At 38.6% G+C, this 25,406-nt stretch overlaps 1 protein-coding gene and 1 non-coding gene across 9 annotated transcripts in view; both read right to left on the bottom strand.

Moving 5' to 3' along the window:
- Positions 1–8,839: 8,839 nt before the first annotated feature.
- On the bottom strand, positions 8,840–9,033 carry LOC118528819 (U2 spliceosomal RNA). The gene has a single exon (XR_004913813.1). It is a non-coding gene; the product is annotated as a U2 spliceosomal RNA (small nuclear RNA).
- A 2,680-nt stretch (positions 9,034–11,713) lies between these two features.
- Positions 11,714–25,406, bottom strand: part of GUCY1A1 (guanylate cyclase 1 soluble subunit alpha 1) — a 61,204-nt gene continuing 47,511 nt past the window's right edge. For all 8 annotated transcript variants that reach the window (XM_078069355.1, XM_078069350.1, XM_078069357.1 and 5 more), the window contains 2 exons: positions 21,978–22,132; positions 11,714–13,450 (listed from right to left, as the gene is read on the bottom strand). In XM_078069355.1, coding sequence (XP_077925481.1) covers positions 13,249–13,450; positions 21,978–22,132 — 357 coding nt within the window. In that variant the 3' untranslated portion in view covers positions 11,714–13,248. The remainder of the gene's footprint in view (positions 13,451–21,977; positions 22,133–25,406) is intronic.

The following is a 25,406-nucleotide window of genomic DNA, read 5'->3' as shown; positions in this document are numbered from 1 at the left end:
AAGTATGAGAGCAACAGTACTAACGTAAATCTCACTTTATAGAAACTGTATTCTTGACAACTACATAACAGTTCTGAAGATCATAAATCAGATCACTTTTAGATGTATCAAGGGTAGATATTTAATGAAATCCTAATATGAGCTATGAGTTATAAAGGAAAGACTCTTTTGATACAGCGAACATTCCATTTTATCATAATTTTCATAAAGCAGGTTTGCTATCCTAGAGAAATACGTAAGAGCCACAATCTCTAAAGCCCACTGGGTTGGGTAGGTAATAGAAGAGTGATGAAACAGATTGGGTACATTTAAGACAAAAGGGAGTGTTGGGGAATGCAGTGAGCCAGTGAATATTTTCCCAGCCCAAATGAATATTTTTCCAGCCTTTCATTGACAGGATAGATTGTGGGCCAGTAATGCTAAGTACACTGAAATTCCTTAGTGAGATCTATGATCTGAATTTCTATGCAGAATCATCTAATTTTTAAATTTTGGCATTCTGTCCTAACATTTTCCTACTTGCAAGCTAAAAAGTTAGCCTGAGGCAGTTCCAAGGGTGCTGGCAGAAAATGTCAGACTCTTGGGACAGTGACTTAAGGACTGTATTACTCACAACAATAGCAATAGCCAGTTTCCTGAGTCCCAATTCCCACAGGATAATGCAAAGTGGGCCAGGAGGCACCTGTGCATGCAGTGGGTTATATTATAACCTAGAAACCTTGACCTTAGGGAACCTGAGTCTTTTATCCTGGACTGTAGGTATGCCTTCCTTTGCTCCAGAGGGAGATACTACCTGTATCTTCCAAGGTAGTTTGCTATACAAACATCCTTGAAAAAGATAGCGTGGGAAAAAGGCAGTCAGAGACTCTAGTCGTAAGACATGCATAAATATGAGGTGTCCATGGAAAATTATTTCCCAACAATATTCATCACTAATTTTACGCCATCTTGGCTTCTGGTGAATTTTACAAGTATAGCACCCTGATTAATCTGATTGAAAGAACTGAGTCCAAATCTGTTCAATTTGGCTCATACAGCATTTAATTATAGCTAGTATCAACAGCACTCTGGGCAGCAGAATGAAGCCATGCTGAATACTGACCTCAACCTTGCCCCAGAATCCCAGACCCAAACAGCTGAACAAGCCCCATAAACCACCAGGTTTAATTTCGAAGGCCAGGTGGCTTTCTCCTCAAGTTTCTGTAGTGACTTCTGCCCTTGGTCAGGTTAGAGATTGCATAGACTCCACCTTGACCTGCAAGGGGAAAGTCTAGGGCAATTTTATCATCATTCATAATCACCCAGACCAGCAAACTGAAGCTGGGTGTGAAGCCTTCGAGGGCTTATATGGTGACTTTGACTTCAGCTAAAGTTGGGGGAAATTTTATTGCACCTTAGTCTAACCGTATGACTCCCATCACCAGGACATCTGCTTGCAGTGTATGCATAAATAATTAGTCAGTTATCCCTCCAGGAAGCTTCCCTGGGTAATCAAGGATGATCCCACTCTGGAGAGATCTCTGTACTCCTCTGCAGGCGTCTACGCTTGGCATTGCATTAGACATTTGAAGGTGTCATATTCCTTCCTTATTACTCCATACCCTTACAGTACAAGTCACTGAGTTTTCAGAATGAAGAAAAATTAATGCTGTGCTTCCACACAAGGAGTATAGTCCCAGGTGGCATGTGGTGCCCCAGAAAGAAAATCGTTCTGTTTACCATTCTTGGGATCTCTCAAGTAGAACCTACTTTAGTCAGGGGCAACAGGTTGATAATGCCTCCTCTGTTGCTTCCCAGAAAGCTAGTAGACAGTGGGGTTCCCAGTTCAATTTGAATACATGAGTCTATTGTTTGTTTGTGGAAGCACTGAGTACAGTTGGCCCAACCTGTCCTAAAGATCCATGCCACCAGCCAATGGTACTTATTAGGTCCACGGAATGACTGAGCAACAGCTATAGGAAGGGGGTGGGAAAAATAGTTTGTGTAGGATACACATGTGCTGGAGCCATCCCGTGTCTGATAGATTCAGTAATGCTGAGGGAGTGGTAATTAATTCACGTTCAGAGTTGTCTCATCGGAAATGGCAGGCCAGTGGTCAGCAAAATTTAAGGCATTTAATACAGTTTGGAACCAAACTAAAGCATCTTCTTTTATGAGGAAGGATCCAGGGATGATAAAGATATTAATACTCTCCCCTCTGCCACATTTCCTGGCGGTCAATATGTTTCCTCTCCAGGGGCCAGGGTTGTTGCTTCTCCTTCATCACCATGAATCTGTTTTAGTAGCTGTAACTTCACTTTTTTTGTAAATTTTCCCCTATTTTCACCCAGACCATTCACCTACAAAGGCTAGATGGTGAAAGACAAGGGCATTTTTATTTAATTTAAAAAAAAAATTTTTTTAAAAGATTTTATTTATTTATTTGAGAGGGAGAGTGAGCGAGCAGAGGGAGGAGCAGAGGGAGAGGGAGATGTATACTCCTCACTGAGCAGGGAGCCGGATGTGGGGCTCGATCCCAGGACTCTGGGATCATGACCTGAGCCAAAGGCAGATGCTTAACCGACTGAGCCACCCAGGTGCCCTGACAAGAGCATTTTTAAATAAAATGCAGAAAAATTGATTGAATTCCTCCCTTTGGCCTATGTGGGGACTTGGTAAAAATTATACTCAATCAAGAGATCATTTTATGATTTAGGACCGTGTTAACCCAACAAGGGAATCCAAGCGGCAAATTAAGTCTGCATTTTCTAGGTCCCATGGTATCTGGGCTGCCAACCCAGAGGCTGGAAAGCCATGCTGGCCTGGGATTTCTGTTATGAACAGAAAGAAGATCATGCCCAGGAAAAGTCAGAGCAAAGTCCTGAAGTTTTAAATTAGGTCTATTTGGCAGCTCCTTATCCCTTTCATTCTGTTCATTACTCAAGAAGCAGCCTAGAAGAGATGATTCCTTTCTTGAGACAACTGCATTCAGTAATCAAACTTCTTTATTAAGGTGTGTAAACCAAGAAGAGGTGATGGGAGTAGAGTCAAAAAAATTTTAGTCAATTTTTGAGAAGTTCATTCTAGTGGTCAATGATACAAGTACTTGAGGATGCTAGGAAGCATGGAGTTGAATAATTTGAGTATCAGCACATTGTTGAGTAGCTTTTGCAATTAAACGTACACCATTGTTAGACTGTAAATGTTCCAAGAAAGCTAAAACAATACAGAGTTTATTTCCAAGGGCTACAATAATGTAACAGCAATGAGCTGATCCAGCTGGAATGCAACACTGTGATCCAAAAAAAGTGTCAACATTGGTGATGTACCACTGATAGTTTCACGAAGGGGTCAAAGGTCTGAACCAGATTGTGGTGCCTGGCCTGTGATGGTGAGTGTGTTGCTATGTTCACCACAATGATGGATCCAGGGTAGTGACGGTGGAAATGTGAATGGTGCAGTTTCATCCAGTCTCTGCATTCCATTCCATATCTTTAGAGAACAGGTCCTTATCGCAGGCGTTTACATGAATCATTCAGCAATTGTGATTTGTTCTGACTGTTCATGGCCCCAGAGAGGGGTATCTTTAGTTTGCTAATATGTAATTGTTCAAAGAGCTAGGACATTAGCAACAACCCAGGAATAAGTAAAACTATACTAGGGCACCACTGGGTTTTAGTTTGGCTGAACTGTCAGTGAGCCAGGCTCGGACATGGAGGAAACCTCTGTGGACCAAGGCTCCGCAGAGCCGGGAGCTGTGCTGTAAGCAGCAGAGTAGGGGATGAAGTTTCTCTACAGTGATAGCTGCCACTTTCCCATGGAAAGCTGAGATGCCACTGGGGTTAGGCTGGCTGCAAGCTTGAACATCCTGTTTCTATTTACCAAGTGAGGCTTGTGAGCCATTCCCACCTTGTTAATCACTGAGTCTGAGTCAACCTAGTCTGAAGTGGGAATATCAGGCTGGACGGTCTCAAGACCGTCATGGGTAAGGCATTCAGTCTGACAAGAGCCTAGTGGCAGACTAATAAAGGTTTGATAGTAAGAGTTGTTTAGTAGCTCTTTCAGGGAGGCAATAAGTCTAAACCTCAAAGAGGACTTCTGGGGAAGGCTGACTTCTCTTACCAGAGGCTGTAATCACTAAAACTATCAGAGGAGAGACTTGTAGCTCAGAGATGTGGGTAAAGTTGCAGGGCACCAAAGTTACTAGCATTTACCTACATGCTGCTCTTACTGATCAGGAGAATTCCTTCTGGCATTTAGGGAACAGGGGAATATGAGCATATAACACATCAGTTCCTAATATACATTCAGATATTGATGTGACAACAATGCACTGAATTAACCTAAAAGGCCCTAAACACAAGGCACATTTGCTTCCCTTCTCCACTATGATTCCTGCCTAAATTCTATTAATTGAATTCACTGCCCCATTCCAACAAGGCCACGTAGGATGGTGACTTGTGTACAACATAGGTATAACATTCTGATTTCCTTCCTTACCCCTCCCCAAAGGTCCCCACCCCTCCAACATTTAGATAGGTGCTTATGACCTTTGATTCTCCATGGGTGCAGGGAGACCTTGGTGTCACTCGTAATTGTCTTTCTCCTTAAAGCTGCTGAGGTCAGAGTAGAGAAGAAAGGATGGGTAAAGGGGTAAAGAGAGCAAGAATGGCTCTAATCCACTAAGCAAGGAGCATTTGCTTTTAGTTTGTTGCACATAGCGGCATCTCATGGTTTAACAAAATGGGCTTCCGAAGTCTGACCTGCACAACACTAGCAGGTGGGGATACCCTGACTCAGCAGACATAGCAACACTGTATTCCAACTGGGGGCATGGGGTTTGCTCACCTTAGCTGACAAGCGATTGACGTGGACAGCAGCAACTTCTTTTTAAGGAGATCACTTTAATCTGGGGCCAATTGTTTCACCATTACTAAGAAAATATCCTTAAATTCTTGCCTAATTTAAGTGCAAAGTCTAGAGGAGTTTTCTGGGGCTGCACGTCTGACTTCAATAATTCCTCTATGTCAGCCTCTCATTTTCCAGTGAGCCACTTTGGTCAACAATGTAAATCTAATTCAGGGTAAAGGTCCCAATATAGGTTAATGCCTATATTAGTTGCTAGGATTGTTGAAACAAGTATCTAGGTGGCTTAAACAGCAGAAATTTATTGTCTCCCAGTACAGAAGACTAGAAGTCCAAGATCAAGGTGTCAGCAGGGTTAGTTCCTTATGAGACTGTGAGGAAGAATCCGTCCCATGACTCTCACTTAGTTTCTAGTTTTTCTTGTCAATAACTTGTATCCCTTGACCTGTAAAAGTATCACCTCTATTTCTGCCTTCATCTTCATATGGCATTTTCCCTGTCTGTATCCAAATTTCCCCTTTTTATAAGGATATCAGTCATATTGATTAGGGGTCTATCTGCTCCAATAGGACCTCATTTTAACTAATTATATCTGCTCTGACCTTTTTCCCAAATAAGGTCACATTCTGATGTACTGGGACTAGGACTTCAACAGATGAATTTAGGGTAACACATTCAACCTGTAACACTGTTTTACTATGGTTTCCCATGAGAGTTTGTCTGTTTCAGGGAAATCCCCCCAAAAGAACCAAGCTCCCCTATGGCAGCCAAGACTATTGAAAAGAACTTCAAGAACTTTAACCGTCATCTCTGAGAAGATCTCAGGTTAGCATGAAAGCCTGTAGGAAGGGCTAAGTCTTAAGACTTCCCAGCAGCTGCCATTCTACCTTAACAAGCATTGTGCATCTAGCACACTCATCTCCCAAGTGAACTAACTGAAATTTTAATGATTCACCTGATTCATGCTCATAGGGCATGCAGATTTCTTTCCTTTGCTTTGAATGTAAATGTACACCTCTGTAACTATTGTCTAAAGAGGGTTGTAAATTTCCTTTAACCCAGGACTGATCTTTGCATCAGTTTGGATAATGAGGTAGACTTGAGGCTGGCAGCCTGATTGGGAAAGTCTTCTCACTTGGAGGAGTACAAGCAACAACTAAGCCACTGTTCAGGCAACTGGCTTTGAACCTCCTTTCTGATACTTGACATGAAAAATCCCTCCCTAATTCTTCCTCACTAGCAAAACAACAAAATGGAGGACCATTTATCACCCTGCTGAACATATGATTTGGTCACCATGCTTGTCACCGATTCCCACAGACTCTTCCCTCAAATCCTGTTAATCAGCCCACAAGACCTTCATAATCCTTCTTCCAGGAAGCCATGTCTCTGTCAGCATCCCATTCTCATTGCCAAAACTGTCAATAACTATGAGGAGTGAGATTTTACTTCAGTTGCAAATTAACAAGTTAAACTGCCACAATTTCATGGATGCTGGTAGAAGACACAAAATTCCTGGGTCAGAGATTAAAGACTTCATTTCTCACAACTATGATAGCAGACAGAGAGTATCAGCTTGATCTTGCACTGGTTCCCTGGGCCCCAATTTCTTTCTTTCTTTTTTTTTTTAAGATTTTATTTATTTGAGAGAGAGAGCGAGAGCTTGAGAGAGAGAGCACAGAGGGAGAGGGAGAAGCAGACTCCCCACTGAACAGGGAGCCCAATGCAGGGCTCCATCCCAGGACCCTGAGATCATGACCCATGCCAAAGGCAGACACTTAACTGACTGAGCCACCCAGGCACCACTGGGCCCCAATTGCTGCACAACAACGTGAAGAGAACCAAGTGACCCCTGCACATAAAATGGGTCTCATAGGAAAGAAGCCCTGAGTTTAGGAACACAGATTTTTATAATGGTCACTAAATATGCCTGCCTTTTTGCTCAAGGGAAACGTCATCTTGATTTTCTAAAGTGGTTTCCTATACAAACATCCTGAAAAGATAGTGTAGACCAAAGGCAGTCCGTACTCCTGTTTCTCTACAAAATACAAAGGCAGTGATGGAAAATTGCTTTTTTAGTAGAATGTAGCTGAGACAAATTGTCCCCAGAGCTTGTACTACTAACCATTACACTTGGATAGGCAGAATGCAGTTTTATTCTTGTTTAGGTTATTTTAAAAAAAATTTTGACTTCATGGGTGATTTGAAAACCTTGGATATGAGTCTTATTGAAAATAGGAGCTTTACATATCTAAAGAAATGTATTTTGGTTATGTTAGTGCCGTATTTGACAGTAATTTTTGAAGAGGGATAACAGTTGTTGGTCCTGTTTTTCCACACTGTTGTGTTGGAGGTTTCTTATATCGGTAGCAGCGAGACCTACAGCAGAACAAATGTGTTTGCATGACTTGGAACAACATTGCTTTTACTTGACTCGACAGTTCATTTTTTTTCTTTTTAAACAGCACTCATTTTAAATTTTAAAAAGATTTTTATTAACACTTTTATTACAATATTTCTGTGGCAGCAATATCTAACAAGCTTAGACACAGGATAACTTTTTGATAGATTTTGCAACTCTGCCAGAAGCAGAACTCAAAATAAATGTGTTATTTAAAGCAACTGTGACAGTAATAATGAAAGGAGTGTTGTTAGTATCAAGGAAGTTTTCAATGCAAGGTCCAACAGCTGATTCTATTTTACATAGAAGAAAAATGAAAAGAAATATTTAAATTAGAAAAAAAATGAGATACCTGTAGCAATGCACATTGACCAAAAACTGGAGAAAAATAGGTTGATATGTTAAAAATTTGCCGAAAAGAAAACTTTAGTTGCCTGGATGCGAAGCCCCATGAATCATTCCAGAGAGTAGGACCAAATAAACTAATTCCCTTTATTCCTCAAAAATCAAAAATGGTTACACCTAAAGCAAAAGTTACTGATTTTTCCCAGTTATACACTTTGCATTTCAAATAGTATTTACATTTTTTCCTCTCTTGATAATAAGTTCTGAAGTTTGAGGGTTATGCTACTGCCCTGGGGTGTTCTAGCACTAGAATCCAGGGAGGCTCCGAAACTCTGGAAATACAGATAAGTCTTAGGGTATAAGGTCATATGCACATTTTAGGATGGGTGATGCTTTGTACTTTCATCTTTTATCCAGTTTTTATAGTGATATGTGAAGTGAAAATGAAGACCCACTAGCTTATTGTAGCAGTTTTCAAAGTAAAATATAAAGATGATTCACTGGGGCTAAGTGAAGAAAATACTAGAATTTTTATTTATATTCGTGCTCATTTAAAAAATAAAATAAGTTTTACCACTATATCATAGTATATTAGATTGAGGGCAGCACATTTTATTTATCATAAACCTTAATAATATTTACATTTATGCTTATGTATTTATAATAGAGTGTCAGTGTGTTAAAATATTTTACTAATGGTGTGCAGGAATCCAAAGATTGAAGAACACTGCTCTAGATGAGTGAATATCAAGTTGCCATAAGATTTTGCAAGCCATCTTTAATTAACATGTGGGAGGAGGTGAAGGAACAGTACATTCTCAAATACTAATATATTTTTATTCACTTCAACTTTCCAAGACACTATTTATTTGGGGAAGAAGGCAGCTAATTGTGATTGAACAGTGCCTAGATGCTGCATATCCCTGCTTCACTGGGCATCACTATTACTGAATGCATAGAATTCCGTGACCACTATCACTATAACTTTCCAGAAGGCTTCAGTTTTGCCTCCTTTATTCTTGCTGTGTAATACATCGGATTGTCCAGCTGCTGTAGCAACATTTTTGTTTCGCTTTGTTTTAATTTTCTGTGAGACTACCTCAGAGTTCTTTCTTTGATACAAATGGATTTGGCAACATTTCAGACCAAACAACCATCTTAGCAGATACTTTAAGATTTGGACATTATGCAAAGTCATTTCTTGCCAAGCAAATTTCTTCACAATCTGTAAGGTTTATTTGCAAGGTAATATTTTGACATTAAATACTAAAAAATTGAAAGGCAGCACCACCTTACCCAAAATCTTCACCAGAATACCTGGGAAGTCCTAGATCTGCCATCTAAATTTTGTCCTGATTTTTATCCCAGTGTTTAAATCCAAAATATTAAACTGATAAGAACAGATACTACACTTGATCTTAGCCAAAAGGCCGAGAAGCGATATTAACCTTTTCCTGAAACAAAGTTCATTATAGTGGAAAAAGAGTCTGCTCTGATGATAAAAGGAGCCTGGCTTTTAGAATATCACCTTTTTTCTCTGTTTGCTTAGTTTATTTTTATTTTTATTATTTTTTGAAATGAGAATCTATGCATTTATGATCCTATGCTATTTAAAAAAAATAGTATTTATTTATTTATTTTTGCAGGCACTGAATAGAAGAATTGGGCATAGGTAAGAGAATAGCTCTGGATGAAAAAGAGTAGATTGTGTGAGATACAGTCAGAACAGATGCAGGTGTGGCAGGTTAAGAGCAAAGCTGCTTCACAGGAAATCTATAGATGGCAACAAAATGTAAAATGTTTGAAGTGGATGAAAGTAAGAATACCAAATGAGTGCATATCATCAACATAATAAAAGGAGCACTTAAAAGGAAGCTGCACTTTGTCTAAAATCTGGAAGCAAACATACTAAGAGCAAAAGGAATCTGAGCGCAACAAAGACGATGAAGGACTAATTACTTCCATAAGCTTATGCTCTTCAGGACAGGAGTGATTCTTCCCTGTAAACTTTGATTAAAGTATATTTTAGTGTTCTCAGCTTAATAAAGCGAGCTGGCCCTGCTTTTAGCTTGTATTTAGACAAGGGGATTGCACTTCTCTATGGTCTCTGCAGCATTGTGTTCTTGCTTTGCAGAGGATGGTAAGTCCGTCAACATAGGAATTGTAACACCTCTGGCCTAGCTCCTTCCAGTGACCGCCCTCCCATCTCACACACCCATCATATCCCCCAATCCTTCTACCTTTCAAATCTGCCTTTATTTAACTTTCCAGGTCCAGCATCTAAAGAGTGAAGTAGCACTAAAGTGTGCAGTCAGGCAAAACACACTTTATGCTTTATTATTCAGTAAAGGTTCACGATCCATCAAGCCACCCCAATGAGGATGTGTGAGAGATTCCTTTTCACTTTTTAATAATGATTTATCCAGGTAAAATCCATGCACTTAAAACTACTACAATAATTCATTAACCCATTCTTTTTGGGACTATTAACTGTTGTTTTAACAGCAATTTGAAAGTTACTTTAAAGCATTATATAGCCCCAGACTTCACTGGGGCTCTGCGTGTAAAGCTCCAGTTGGGCACTTTCCCATTTGGGGAGTCTCAGGGAGCCATGTCTAACCCCCAGACCCACTATGTGGAGTAAACAGTCCCCTTTGTTCACCTCATTCACTTGCTAGACCCGCCATAGAACACCCTTCCCCATTCTATGACTGCTTCTGACCTAACCATAGGACATGCTTCGAAGGGTCTGCCTGGGCATGACTGGCAATATGAAGTATTTGGAGGAAAGGTTAGTAAAACGTTAAAGCAACTTTTCCTTCCTTCCCACCAAAGGATCTGAAGGACTAATGGCCTTTAGATAATATGAAATTCCAATACCAGATACGCCACCTTTATGTTCATATCTGTGTGTTCAAACTCAGGAAATAGCACGAATCATTTTCTTTTGAGATATAGAAGGAACAAGAAGCCATGGATGGAAACAATAAGACCAGAACAGAAGGAACAGTTCCTGGAATTCCGGGGAATTAGGAAAAACAGGCTGATTGGGAAGCACTCTTGGGACCCACATTACTTTTTCAAAAAGTTAACCTGGCAACAATATTCAGAACCCTCAGCCCCCAACCCTGTCATACACCCTCCCTGTCCATTCTTTCCTCCATCCTCAATTTCACTCCTAACTTCAGAGCTGCTGGTTTGATCTCTTACTTTCCTTGAAAACTTACCCTCTAGGCTCTCTGTCCCTGGCTACCATCAGTGGTCTGGATCTGAAAATGTCTCCATAATTGCTACCCTCCAAAGTGGATAAGCTAGAGAGAAAAAAGGGTTTCCTTAATTTTCTTAGCATCCACACTGTCAATTTTGAATACATTCTATCATGGAAATGTATGTTCATTGTAAGATCCCTAAAGTATTCCATAATTAATGAGCCTTTGTAGGCTGGCCTAGAGTATCTATCACAGAAGATTTAATTTCTCTGTGAAATTACATTTTTGGTAACTTTTATTTAGGTAAGATTTCAAACTTATGGAATAGTTACAGCAATAGTACAAGGAGTTCCTATATACCTTTTACTCATGTTTACATTTTCTTCCATTGGTTCCGTATGTGTGTATACAGAGAAAATATTTTTTGAATCTTAATTAACTTACAAACTTAGAAGACAAATTATTATCAAACGGGGTCTGTTTAAATATTTGATAAAGAGACATTGTGTTTTATGCTTTTTAATTTCCTTTAATTCATATCATTTTTGTTGTAATAAGGGTTCAGTTCCAGAAAGAAAAATGTATTTAAGTCTTTATTTTTCTTTAAAATGTTTTTATTAACTTCATATAATTGTGAGACTATAACTCTATTTTCCCAAGGCCTATGGTACTTTCCAATGATAGGATTGGTATTTAATAAGATACAATCAGTGCTTCAAGAGGTTGGGATATCATTCACTAAATTGTTGTATCTGTCATAGTAAACTTGGGATACTAGAGGACAATCAGTAATCACTTTTTATTCCTGAGGTCACCAGGCTGGTGTATCTATGACTCTGCTAATACTGATTTAAAAATTATAATGTTCATCTTTCTCCTCTTTTGAAATGGAGCTCTTTTTAAAATCAGATCCTTTTTTTTTTTAAAGATTTTATTTATTTAACAGAGAGAGACACAGTTAGAGAGGGAACACAAGCAGGGGGAATGGGAGAGAGACAAGCAGGCTTCCCGCCGAGCAGGGAGCCTGATGCGGGACTCGATCCCAGGACCCTGGGATCATGACCTGAGCCAAAGGCAGATGCTTAACAACTGAGCCACCCAGGTGCCCCTAAAATCAGATCCTTATCCCAAACCAAACTCTGTAGGTTATTTAGTTCTTCAGAGAGCTTACACTAATATCATTAAAAATAGAAGTTCCAGCTCCAAAAAATGTTTGAGAATTTTCTTAATGAAATCATAGCATCATTTTCTTCATCAATACTAACATTCTCTTTAAAAAATATCATTGAGATCATTCAACTAGAATAAAAACATTCACAAATGTGTACTTAATTAGAGAAAAAAACTTGATGATTCTTAAGACATATATACACACCAAAGTGTCCAACACAAATATTTAAAAATAAGCTATTAGCCAGAAGAACAAGTCTTAATTCCCACTTCTGAACTTAGATTTTCTTATTGGAACTTTATACGGCTCAGCATGGCAATGCAGGATGTCTGCTGAAATAGATCTAAATTTCTGTGTGTGTGTTTAAATGTTTTACTTCTGGACATTATGGTATATCCCCTGGATTCTTTCTCTCATGTTGCTTCTATAAATTAAATTAGAACGATATTATTGCATTTTAATATAGGCTGTAACCCTCTTTTATCCTGAATGTTATGATACAAAAATGAATTAATAGGAATTAAATTGTTAATATGAATTAAAATAGCCTTTACCAAAGTGCAGAATAGAAAAATGTCAAACAAAAGGCAGTATTTATTGATATGACACATTACGTTATGGCAGATATTTTTATAAAACAATCTTTGATATTTATAGAAGAACTACTTTATATTCATATTGCATCTAACCCATAATTGCTTATTTTCTTAAAAAAAAAGAAAAAGAAAAAGTGCAACAGAAAAAATATTCAACCTATTTTGTTATATACACCAACAGTGAAATGAAGAAATGTAATAAAATGCAGAGCTGAAAGGTTCAAAGAGCTTATGGTATCAAAGACTCTAATTTCTATTTGAAAAGCTTTTTGGAGGTCACACTATCACAAATGCACTTTTACAACCATGGCATTCCACCATGACACAAGACTGCGCGGGTCATTCCATCAGGCTGTGCGGGTCAGGACACTGCAATTACCTGATAGATGTACATGTGCTGAATTGTGAGTACAGATAATAAGTGTAGTGGGTATAGTAACAGAAATAAACCCCAAATGCCATTTTTGAGGTTTCTTTCCTTTTTTTTTTCCCCTCTAAAGACTTGAGTATCGAAGTAAATACATTTTTGTCATGTTAAGTGGAAGAAAAAGTAGGTCGTGACTTAGCTCCTGAAATTTTAATACTGTTCTTAGTCATCTGCAATCGTAAAGTGCTTTTAGAGATTCCACCCATGCTCACAGGAGTCAAAACTCAAGGACTAATAATCAGATATATATTTTGCTAATCTATTCCTGAGGCTTTGCCTAAGAAATTGGCATTGCCATCTTCAACCTCTTTCTTCTGGAACCATGGTTTTGAATTTGTTACTGGTTGATAAGCTTCCAGGAAATGACAGATTCCAGGAATTTCACTGGGGAAGTTTGGTGGAAGTTCTTCCCTTGATCGAGGGGTAAACACAAAACCAGGGCAGTCTTTGAGTAATCTGAAAAGATTAAAATAAAAATATTAATAAAGATTAAAATAAAAATATTAATATTAAAATTTAATACTGATATAACTGTCTATGCAAGAAAAAACAACCAACTAAATCAATATTCCTGAGAATACAGATCTTCCTTGACTTATGATGGGGTTACATATTAATAAGTTGAAAATACCATAAGTTGAAAATGCATTTAACACACCTAACCATGTAACCTACGGAACATCATAGCTTGACCTGGCCTGTCTTAATGTGCTCAGAACACTTAAAGTAGCCTTCAGTTGGGCAAAATCCTCTAACACACAGACTACTTTATAATAAAATGTTTAATATCTCATATAATTTATTCAATATTTTATTGAAAGTGAAAAACAGAATGGTTGTAAGTGTATTGGTTGTTTATTCCCCTGATTGCGAATAAGAGTGTCATGTGGCATATCTCTAGTTAGGGAAAAGATCAAAAATTAGAATTCAAACTATGGTTTCTACTGAATGTATAGTTTTCCCACCATTGTAAAGTTGAAAAATCATTAAGTTAATCATCAAAAGCTGGGGAATCTCTGTATTAATAAACCAATCATTTTCAGTGTGATTGACAGAACGATCATAATGATTTTTAAAAAAATCTTTACAGAAGAACAATGAAGAATCAATTCACAATAACAAAAAAAATTCTACCAAATAATATATTTCACTCATATTAGGAAAAAAATTTATAAAATATTTTTGTAAAGATATAACCAATAATTCATATAACAGTAAATTCACAATAGTGGGGAAAAAACCAAAATAATCCCAAACTCTAATAATAGCAAAAGACCCCCAAACCCATGCATAAACATAGTTTTATAGAATAAGGCTTCCTAAGTTGAAAGAGAAAAGACATTGTCCATTTATTGATTCATTTATTTCATAAATATTATGGAGAAGTAGTCAAGGGCAAGAAGTTGTAAAAGAGAAGTTCTATATAAGATATATAGATATAGATATATATCAATAAGATATATATATATAATCAAAGAATAACATTTGAATCTCTCAATAGAATTTTTAAGAATTCTAGGTTAGTATGACTAAAAGGAGATTTAATTGTACAAATTGACACTCTTCTTACTATCTGGTATTTGAAATATTTCTTCTTAAATGTATCTGTTTACCGCATTTTATTATCTGCTACTAACTATGTATCCATTATAGTAAACTCATTTTATTGTATTTATTTTTAGTTTATTTTTAAAGTTTTTATTTATATCCCAGTTAGTTAACATACAGTGTGATATTAGGTTCAACATTTCCATCGGTGCTCATCACAAGTGCCCTCCTTAATCCCCTCCACCTATTTCACCCATCCTCCACCCTCCTCCCCTCTGGTGACCATCAGTTTGTTCTCTGCGGTTAAGGGTCTATGTCTTGGTTTGCCTGTCTCTCTCTCTCTTTTTCCCCCTTTGCTCGTTTGTTTTGTTTCTTAAATTCCACATATGAGTTAAATTCATTTTAAGTTCCAATCCTACTGATGAAGTTACTGGCTCTTCTTTCTATTTGCTTCCCTAGCTTTCTGTCAAATGCAAACTTAATAAGCATTTCTCTAACCTATTATTCAGGTATATGTATTCAGGATGGAAAATGTTGACAGTTCTGGGCACTAAACCAGCTTCCCCAGAAAACCACTTATATCTGCCCAACCAGACCATGGCCTCCGACTCATCTGTTTGTGATGTCATGCCTAAATGTAATAGAATGATGGTGCTGCATTATATTTGGTACCGAGACACCTCTCTATGTACTGGAGAAACCAAAAGAATAGAAATCCAGGTTTCAAAAATGACAGACCTCAAGTAGAAAAGAACATGTGAATATTCAATTAGCTAATTTTTAAAAACTCATCAGTAAATATGTAATCTGCAAAATAATTAATGAAATGATGCTTTAGTCATGATCCATAAATATCTGAGTGTCTGTTATTTATAAGGCATAATATTGGGTAATATATAATGAGAAGTTACAGAATTCCATAGTATTAAAATTATAAGCTTCAAAGTCTGGTAGATCTAGGCTGGAATAGCAGCAAAGATGTCAGTTTTCTAGCTTTTAAGATGGAGTAATAATAGTACAGGTCTCTTCGGACAGCTGTGAAGATGAAGTAAATAGATTAAACATGATTGGTTAAGCATCAATTAATTATCAGTTAACACTCATCATATTGGTAACATTTAGGGAATAGAAACCTTCATATACTGTTGGTGGGGTATAAATTGGTAAGACCAATTTGGACAGCTAATTGATGCTTAGTAAAGCTAAACTGGATATTGCCTGTGATCTGGGAATACCATTTGTAGGTATCTTATAGATATACATGGCTTATTCATACTCTAGAATACATTTTATATCACATGCACATATAGTGAATGCTAGACCTGGCTCATACTGGCTTATGAGAGCCAACAGCTAAACATTCAGGAATTTTATGAGCCAGTTAACTCCATCTGTAGCTAAAACCTGCTGTGGTGGGAGTACGTACACCATAGAAATCGGTAAATGCAAAAAATCAAAGATTCTCCACTTTACTCCCAATGCTGGTTTACCTGCACGCCGCTGCATTAGGAATAGTTTAAATAAATGAACTAGGTTTCCAATTCATCAAAAAAAAAAAAAATCTCAAAAACATAATATGCAGCAGATTTAAGGCAAGTCGGGAAAGGATATGGATAGGTTGAATGGACATCTATTTTTCTCTGGTGGAACCTAAATGAGAGTTACACTCTTGGCTTCTCTCTGCCCACTTTCTTTCCTGGTAGTGAGTTTGGGAGAAGCTGCTGAGCATGCTCTTCTCAGTGCCTTCCTGCCTCTCTTTGGGAGCCTGCTTGTCTGCGGGAAATGTATGTTCTCAGCTACTCCTACAAACCCTAAGGGGCATAGAGTCCAACATGTCAGACAGTTGGGGGGGCTAGAATATTTTATTTTTTTTTTATAAAATAGGGATCTGAAACAAAAATGGTAATATACTGACATTTATTAAATATTAGTATTGGCCACATGGGTGTCACATTTTCTTTGATTTTTTTTCTGTAGGTTTAAAATGTTTAAAAATTAATTATAAAAATGCATAAAACTATAAAGCTTTGATAAATAACAATAATAAAATTATAGGTAATTAAGATCTTTCTTTTTTCTGTCCACATCAACCCAGCATCTTCTATCGAATATGGTAATTACAATATTAACCTTACATTTGAGTTTATATAAAATATTCAGCACTTAGAAGTGGCCTTAAAGTATACCATTTGAATTGAGGTGCCTTGCTCACGAAGGCACATCTGGAGAGCTGTGTTTAGCTGTACAGCATGTCTTCTGAATACAAATTCTATGCTTTAAGAAACTTACAGATAAACACAATTAGAGTATCATGAAGTTAGAAATGTTCATTAAATCATCTTCAAGAAAAAATCAGATTTTTAAAAAAGATTATTTATTTGAGTGACAGAGAGCATGCAGGGAGGAAGGGCAGAGGGAGAAAAGAATCTTAGGCAGACTCTTTGCTGAGTGGGAGCCTGACGCGGGGCTCAGTCTGACGACTCAGATCACCACCCTGAGATCACAACCCGAGCTGAAACTAAGAGTCAGACGCTTAACCGACTGTGCCACCCAGGTGTCCCAAAAAGATCAGAATTTTTAAGGAAAACGGGTTGGAAAAATAATACCATTTAGATAAAAGCCTGATGGAGGTCAGACCCAAGAAAAGCAACAGTCTCAGGGCAGATGTCCACATATGGTGGGAGTTTTTCTTTACTCTCTCTCAACCCAATACCATTTTCCCCAAATTGTTGCATTAACTCTCCTTTTTTCTGTCATCTCTCCATATTCTCTTTCTTTTCTCTGTTCCTTCCCCTTATAGAATCCAAGTCCTGTTTCTCTGTTACTAGGTTCTCAGATGTTTCTTGCAAACAGGAGTTCCTGGGTCTACTTCCCCACCCACACTGGGCAGTATCCATTTATATCCCCCACGAGCCATTTTTGTCTTTAATGATCCCTGGATCACCACATACATCTGTCTTATTAATCCACTGACCTGGAACTTGGACAATACTTAGTCTCGTCTCTGTTTTCTGCACTGCAGTAAGATCAAACAAGAAGGCAGAACATTGTCCCCGAAAATAAAATTCCTCATGACATTTAGAATAAAGGAATGTATAACTGTCATGACACAGCAACATTCTAAATTACTGATTAGAATTGGAAGTGAAAGGCAAGGTTTGAAGTTAAGGATTTTTTGTGCGCGTGGGGTATGTATTCTGTGTCCTGAATTTACAAGTGTTTTGTAAGTATATCAGGGATGTTACGTTTGATATTCTTTTATTTTTTGAGAAATGTCACCCTAGGTTTCAATGTATTACTAGTAAAGTTCTCCAAAGAAATAATTAGGTTTTATATTTGTACAATTTCTAATAGAGTCTACTGTTTGTCCCAAACTTTGACAGAACTGGAATTATGTCTCTATTTTACAATCCAGTTGTTAAATTTCATAAAGCATGGATTTTTGATTCAATTTAAATTATCTATTCTCTTTTAAATTTTCCTATTATTTGGAAAAAAATAAAGTAGTTTTTAAAAGAAAGCCTTTTAAAATGTGGTTAAACATATTTCACATTAAATACTTATTTCTTGCCTAAATAAAGCATTTTAACTACCACTTGCCCTTTAGAGAAGACATAAGTATTTCCTATATGAGAGTAAGAGGTAAGTAAATTGAAAAAGGAAAAAACAAATAAACCATACCATATTTGTTTACAAAAGATAGAAATAAATTTAGCAAATGCATTGATGTTCAGTATCGATTAAATTTTCATTATCATTTACATATGTGCATAAAAACACATACTAAGAAATAATGAAAAAAACACAAAAATGTGAATAGTTACTGTCTCTGGATCGTGAGATTGAGTTATTTTTACTTCCTTCATAACTTTCAGATATTGTAAATTTTCTAAAATAAGCATATATTACTATTATAATCAAAAATAATTGATTAAAAAAAAAGGTGACATTATGTATGGTGTAAAATCCTGTACGTGCATGCTTAGTAACATTGCCTATATGTCATCATATTAATAAATCCTTAGAGGATATTTTTTGTGGTGTCACAAAAAATAATAATAAATCTAAGGATTTAAGCTATGAGCCTTCTCCGGTTGCTGAAAATGTATATCAAAGTGTCATGATCCTCTGTTGGAAGACACGAGATCCTAAATAACATTTGGGGAGTAAAATGAGTAGCTGATATCAATGTCTCCTATCAAGATTTAAGACAACCAGACTTTGAGATATGAAACAAAGGAAAAATTTGGAAAAGTTTTGTCTTATACTGTCTGAAAACAATTAAAATAGAAGAAACAGAAAATACACTTTTTTTTATGCAAAGGTTTGGTTTTAAGGATAGATACACAGCCAAGGACTCCTCATGGTGCTCATGCATATATATTATGTTATTGAACGCGCAACAGCAATGAATGGATTAGCAAACACTCTTACTAATTATTACTCTCACATCTTCCAGAGAGCAGAGTCATATCCTCTAAGGATTTGAGTTCTTATCCCTGCCTGGCATATGTGGGAAGACTCCAGGGCTATTACCATTACAACACTCTCCAAGGACTTTTCCAATTCTCTCGCTGTCGTGACTCATTTTCAGATCAAAGAGTGGACTGTCAATCAATCCATCCTTATTGCTTTCCTACTGTGTTCCAGGCACTGATCTGGGAAGTGGGGCTATAAAACGTATATGCAGGAGGCTGACACTCTACAAGGGGAGGCAGGCAGCAAACACATAAAGAAAACACCGTTTCAGACACAGGTGTGAGCTAAGAAGATGAAAAAATAAAATAATGTGAGGTGTGTGGGACGAAAGTTGTTCCTCTAGCTACGGCTGTTAACTGACTAGTGTGTCTTTGAAGAGGTGACATTTGACTTAAGGTCTAATTCTGAGAAAGAGGAAGACGCAGGATGATCCAGGGAAGAAGTGGAAAGCAGAGGAACAGCCAGTATCCTTGATTCAAGAATGGGTTTAGCAAGTCTGACGAAAAAAAGGAAGGCCAGGGTGGCAGGGTATCAGCGAGCGAAGGAGAAAGTGGAAGAAAATAAAGTGACACAGGTTGTTGGCAGGACACTGATCAAAGAGGACATTTTAGTCTGTGGTGACATACTTAAATTTTATTCTGGCTGCAGTGGGAAGCCATTGGAGGGGTTTTAAGGCAGGAGTGACGAGATCGGATTTATACTTTCGAGAGACAATCTGGCTACTGTGTGGCGCGGATGGACGGTGGGGAGGAGGTGTACAAGAAAGCAAGCAGAAGGGTGAGGATGATCCTGGGTTGGCTCCGGTGGGACAGAGGAGGGAGCCTTGCCTTGGGGTGCAGTCCTGAAGGAAGTGAAAAAAGATGTATTCAGGATATAATTTGTAGGTGGATGTGGTAAGTTGTGGGGGGGGAGAAAGCAATGATCACTCTGAGATTTAGAGTCGAAGGAATGCGGTAGATGGTGGTGCCATTTTAAGAAGGTTGATAAAGCTAGTCTGGATGGGGGTAGTGGATATTTCATCAGGCTCTGGTATATGGGAAATCATTTGTTCTAAGATGATCGTGTTAATTTTAATTTGTCAATTAGTCATCCGAATAGAAATATAGAATAAGATACACAAGTCTGTAGCTCAGTGAAGAATTGTGGGATGGGCTAGAGATTAAAAAAAAAAAAAAACAAAAACGTGAGTCAATAAAGTCCAGACATAGAAGACAATGGGGACAGAGCTCCGGGCACTTTGAAGGTTTGGTAGGGAAAGAGTAACAACACAAAACACTGAGACGGTGAAGTCACGGGGTAATGAGAAAACCAGGTGAGTGTGGTGTCACAAAAGCCTAAGAAGAAAACGTTCAACAGAGAGAGTGGTCAAGCTATTCAGTTACCATTGAGATGTTGAGGAAGATAAGGGGAGAGAACTGACCATGATTTTCGCAAGGGACACCGATGACCCTGATAAGAGCCATTTCAATGGAGTGCAAGGGACACATGCCGATCGGTGTGAGTCAGAGAGCCAATGGGAGGTAAAAAAAAAAAATAGAGACGGTGAGCATGAACTACTCTTGCAACGAGTTTTGCTGGAAAAAGGAATAGAAATATAGGGGGGTAGCTAAGATACACTTGGAAACAAGGAATATACTATTTTAAGAGGTCTGATAGTAAGATATGTCTGTATTCTGATGGGAATAATCGTTTCACCAGAGAAATTAATCGTAGAGGTAGAGCAGGTATTTTCAGGAGACAAGTTTTTGAGAAAGCGAGCGATGTGGCAGCACTCAGAGCAAACCTGGGGGGATCGTCTGGAAGAGGAGCAGCGCGGAGGGCGGCACTGTCACCCCAACAAGAGCCTAAGACCAAGGCCCCCGGGGGAGCTAGGTTAATGGGGTCTGCCCTGGAGAAGGTGGTGATGTGCTTATCTGATGCATTTTTGTCTTCTCCTGTGAAATATGAAGTGAAGTTATTGACTTAGAGCGAGGGGTGTAAAGGAAAGGCTGGGGAGTTTTTTTTTTTTCCAAAGATTTTTATTTATTTATTTGAGAGAGAGAGAGAGCATGAGAGGGGGGAGGGTCAGAGGGAGAAGCAGACTCCCCGCTGAGCAGGGAGCCCGATGTGGGACTCGATCCTGGGACTGCAGGATCATGACCTGAGCCGAAGGCAGTCGCTTAACCAACTGAGCCACCTAGGCGCCCAAGGCTGTGGAGTTTTAAGGAGAAAGAAGATGCTATAAAATAGCTGTCTCTGAGAACAAGAACGATAACTTGCTTGGTACAGTTTGGTACATTAGCTACCACACGTATCTGGAACACGTTTTGTTATTCAAGCATTTCCGTTGTAATTGGATTCTTATTTTTTTTAAAGATTTTATTTATTTATTTGACAGAGAGAGACACAGCGAGAGAGAGAACACAAGCAGGGGGAGCTGGAGAGGGAGAAGCAGGCTCCCCGCTGAGCAGGGAGCCCGACCAAGACTCGATGCCAGGACCCTGGGATCGTGACCCGAGCCGAAGGCAGACGCTTAACGACTGAGCCGCCCAGGCGCCCTATAACTGGATTCTTAAAATGAGATGAAACGTCTCCCTGTCTGGCACTTGAGCTAAGGGCATGTTGAGGACCATGCCCTATAACTTGTGGGGACCATGCTAAGTCTGGGTGGCTAGTGCCAGGATGGTTCTGCTGTCAGAATAACCATCAAACTATGGAGAGCATTAATACGTGCTTTGAAAAGAATATTAGTGGGGGAAAATAGGATGTGTGTTAAGGGTTGCACCTGGGCTACAAATATCTCAGAGTCGTTCTCATGATGCTGAGTAATTTTAAAAAAGGTGAGGATAATAAAATTATTGCTTTTCTCTTTCTTGTCAGATTATCTAAGCAAGAAAATGTTATGGACGATAATATAAACATGACAACTGTGTTTAAATGAAAAGAAGAGATTTCAGGCACTCAATGCAAGCCGTACCTGTACGTTGTTGGGCTGACATTGATTTTCCGTGGTACACTGCAGGACTCAAATTTGTTCGCCAAGGTGACATTGTTTCCAAAAAGACAGTAACGAGGCATTTTAACGCCAACGACTCCAGCAAAAACTGACCCAGAGTGCAGTCCAATTCGCATCTGAAAGCCAAAAGTAACACAATGTCCTCGTCACTGGCAAAATACTTCGCGCTCGCTCGTCAGTACTGTATGAATGCCCTTTACAAGATTTTACCCTTCACTGTCACTACACCATTCCACGCTTCCACAAGACCTCCTGCCAACTTCCCTCTACTCGCATCCAATTAAAAATTACTAGTACAAAATCAGTCACACCTCTTAACTCTTCTCCACTATGCACTTAGGTCTGTTCCACAAAGCACCTTTGTTTCAGCTGTCTTCAATGTCTGAAACACATTTCCATGCATCCCTATCACAGTCACCAGAGTGACAAGGCGAAGCGTCTGTGGGCTGTTTACATGAACCTGCTCTGTCCATCAAGGGAGAAGAATTCCTGGCCCCCAGGGGTTGCTTCCCAACGCACTGTCAGAGAAGGGCAGGAGAAGCCGGCTTTTAGAATATAAAGGATAAAAAGAACTTTATGACAGATACTTCCCCGCTCTTCAATGACGAATGTGAAAGGAGAAAGGAACTGTGATGTTTAAGTAGAACACATCACAGACAGAGGAAGCAGAGCTGGGGTTGCTTAGACCTGCATCGCAATGACCACATAGACACTTTTGTTAAACCCACCCGAACGCAGGGAAAACCAGAGCGGTGCCATTATCTAGATATAAGGTGTGGTCTGGGATATGCTGGGGTAAAAGTTTAGGAATTCTGAAGGTTACCAGTGATTTGGAGAACAATTAAAACAATATTTTAAACTGGCATCTTCTATAAGATCTGAATTCTTGATGATCTCAGGGGATGTACAAATTCTGAAATTGCTGTTACAATACAGTAAGTTAAAGATACAGTAAGTTAAATTTAAAGTCACATATTTTATATGACAATCGGGCACCATGTTCATTCTTTTCAAGTCCTCTGTTCAGTTGACCATTTAAAAAAAGTTTCATTAGATATATGCATTTTAAACAAAGGCTAAGTACTCAATGATTTAATGTTGTTCAGAATTCAGAAGACTCCAGTTTAGCTTAGTTTTACAACTGATTTTAGGTATCTGCTAACAATGTTCCAGAATCATTTGCTTATAAGATGTCAAATCATGAATTTTGCACAATTTTCAAACAAAAGCACTATAGTATGAATCAGGAGACCTGCATTCGCAACCAAACTCTGTTAACAATGGATAGTCTGACTTTCTGTGAGTCTCTTTATGTCCCGTTCATTATTTCCTCATCTATAAAATACAGGATTGAATTAGTTTTAGAGTCCCTTCTTTGTCACATTTTCATTTTAATCAGCAAAGCTTAGTTATCCGTTATATCTGGTATTTTTTTCTTTAGGAAAATGTGGTTTTGCACATATACCATCTGATCAATATGAGCAAAAGGCTATCTTCTCTGTATAAATATCAAACACAATTTTAGCACGTAAGTTAGATCAGGCTGCTCTCTTTGGGCACTCCCCTGGTTAAACCCGTTTCTCTCTCTGTACTTAGTTATTCTAGCTTTGTCTCTGATAAATTTATGATAAAATTTTTTCTATTTCATAATCAGTCAGTCAATCAATCAATCAATCCAAACAAGGCAGATAAAGTAAATGCCCCTTGGTTCCTCCCATGCTGCTCTCCCTCCCTCTCTTCCCTTTTCCAGTTCTGAATTTCGCTCTCAACTCCACAGCTTTCTTATCAGGGAACTTTTCAAATTCACCAGCAAATTCACAAATTTCGTTTCGAATTCATAAGAAAATGATCCAAAGTTTAAGATGCGCAGCACGCCCTGAATGGAAACCTGCTGGGGAAGTCTTCCATTTGGGGACCACGTTTGCCACAGCACGTGTCTCATCATAGACGCCTTGGGAATTTCAGGAAGGAGGGTAACAGAAGTCTGTTTCCAAGTTCAGTTTGCGCTTACTGACTTTCCCTGCCACATTCAGCCCTCTGGTTTCTATCAACACTCCACCTGCAGCTTTCTAAGTCGGAGTGGGTGGATGCTAGTAAGGAAATCAGCAGTGATAGATGATTTATACATATGGCATGTTGGAGAAACACATAGAGCTTGAAAAAAAAGGAAATATTTCCTATTCTTTCACTTTGATTCTATTCCACTGGGTAGCAGGGTAAGAAGGAGAAAAAGGCTGGGCTCAACATATGGCTTCTATTATGAAGAGAGCCAAGGCTATGCTTCTAAGTATTATAGTTTTGTATTTTACATTTTTTTCTCTCATTTCTCTATTATTTTATAGCATGCCAGATAGGATTCTATATGACTTCAAAGTCCCACTTCTTTTTTTTTTTTAAGATTTTATTTATTTGAGAGAGAGTGAGAGAGAGAGCATGAGCAGGGGGGAGAGGAAGAAGCAGGCTTCCCGCTGAGCAAGGAGCCTGATGCGGGGCTCGATCCCAGGACCCTGGGATCATGACCTGACCTGAAGGCAGACGTCCAACCGACTGAGCCACCCAGGTGCCCCTCAAAGTCCCATTTCTGAAGATCATCAATTGAGAACTGTTCTATAAAAATTAAGTAGCAGATTCACTCAATTAGGACAAATAAAGGTAATCTTCTTGTATTCTATTAAACTATAATGCCTAGTAATTTTATCTTCTCATCTGTAATAAGACGTTATTCTGAGATAATCTAGAAATTTTAGAGTATTATGTGCTTTGGAAAATATTGGGGTGGATTAGCAGTCAATTTTCATTATAGTGTAATGTCCTCCCCTGCAGGGATTGGAAGACTAAAAATGACGTGTTCCAAACTCCCTTGCATTTTCTAGGTGCATTTCGGTTTGGTGAATCAGATACACTTGCAAGCGGTTTGGAAGCCAGGCTTTCGGCTATGACTGCACCTCTGCGGCTTCCAAGAGCAAGCAGCATGGTGGCAGCCTCTGGGTTTTCTACGGCATGCTTAGCAGAGAGCCCAGTTTCCCGTCCCTCATCTTGTGGAGGTCACGATGCGGGATTTCCATGTTACTGATTCAAATTATAAGTGTCGTTTTGTTCTGCAGTCAATAATAGAGGCAGCAGCTTTCTGAACATAGCAGTTTCCTGACTGCGGCTGAGGTGGTAGAGTTCTGGAGCCAACTGCTTGATCTTGGAAAAAAAACAAGGGCTCTGAAGAGCAGCTTTGGGAGCCATTTTTTGAAGGTTTCATTTATAGATGGCTTCGTTTGTCCTCTTGGTGATTCTGTGAGCCACTGGAGACCCAATCGTAAATGTTTCCCGGCTTCCACCACTTAAGAGATTTTGCTCTCTGCAACCAGACCCCGACTGATGCACTATTCTTTGGATAAC

Source organism: Halichoerus grypus, chromosome 3 (assembly GCF_964656455.1).
Source record: "Halichoerus grypus chromosome 3, mHalGry1.hap1.1, whole genome shotgun sequence".
In the NCBI taxonomy this organism is placed as follows: Eukaryota; Metazoa; Chordata; class Mammalia; order Carnivora; family Phocidae; genus Halichoerus; species Halichoerus grypus.
This window is presented reverse-complemented; position numbering and strand designations above follow the sequence as displayed.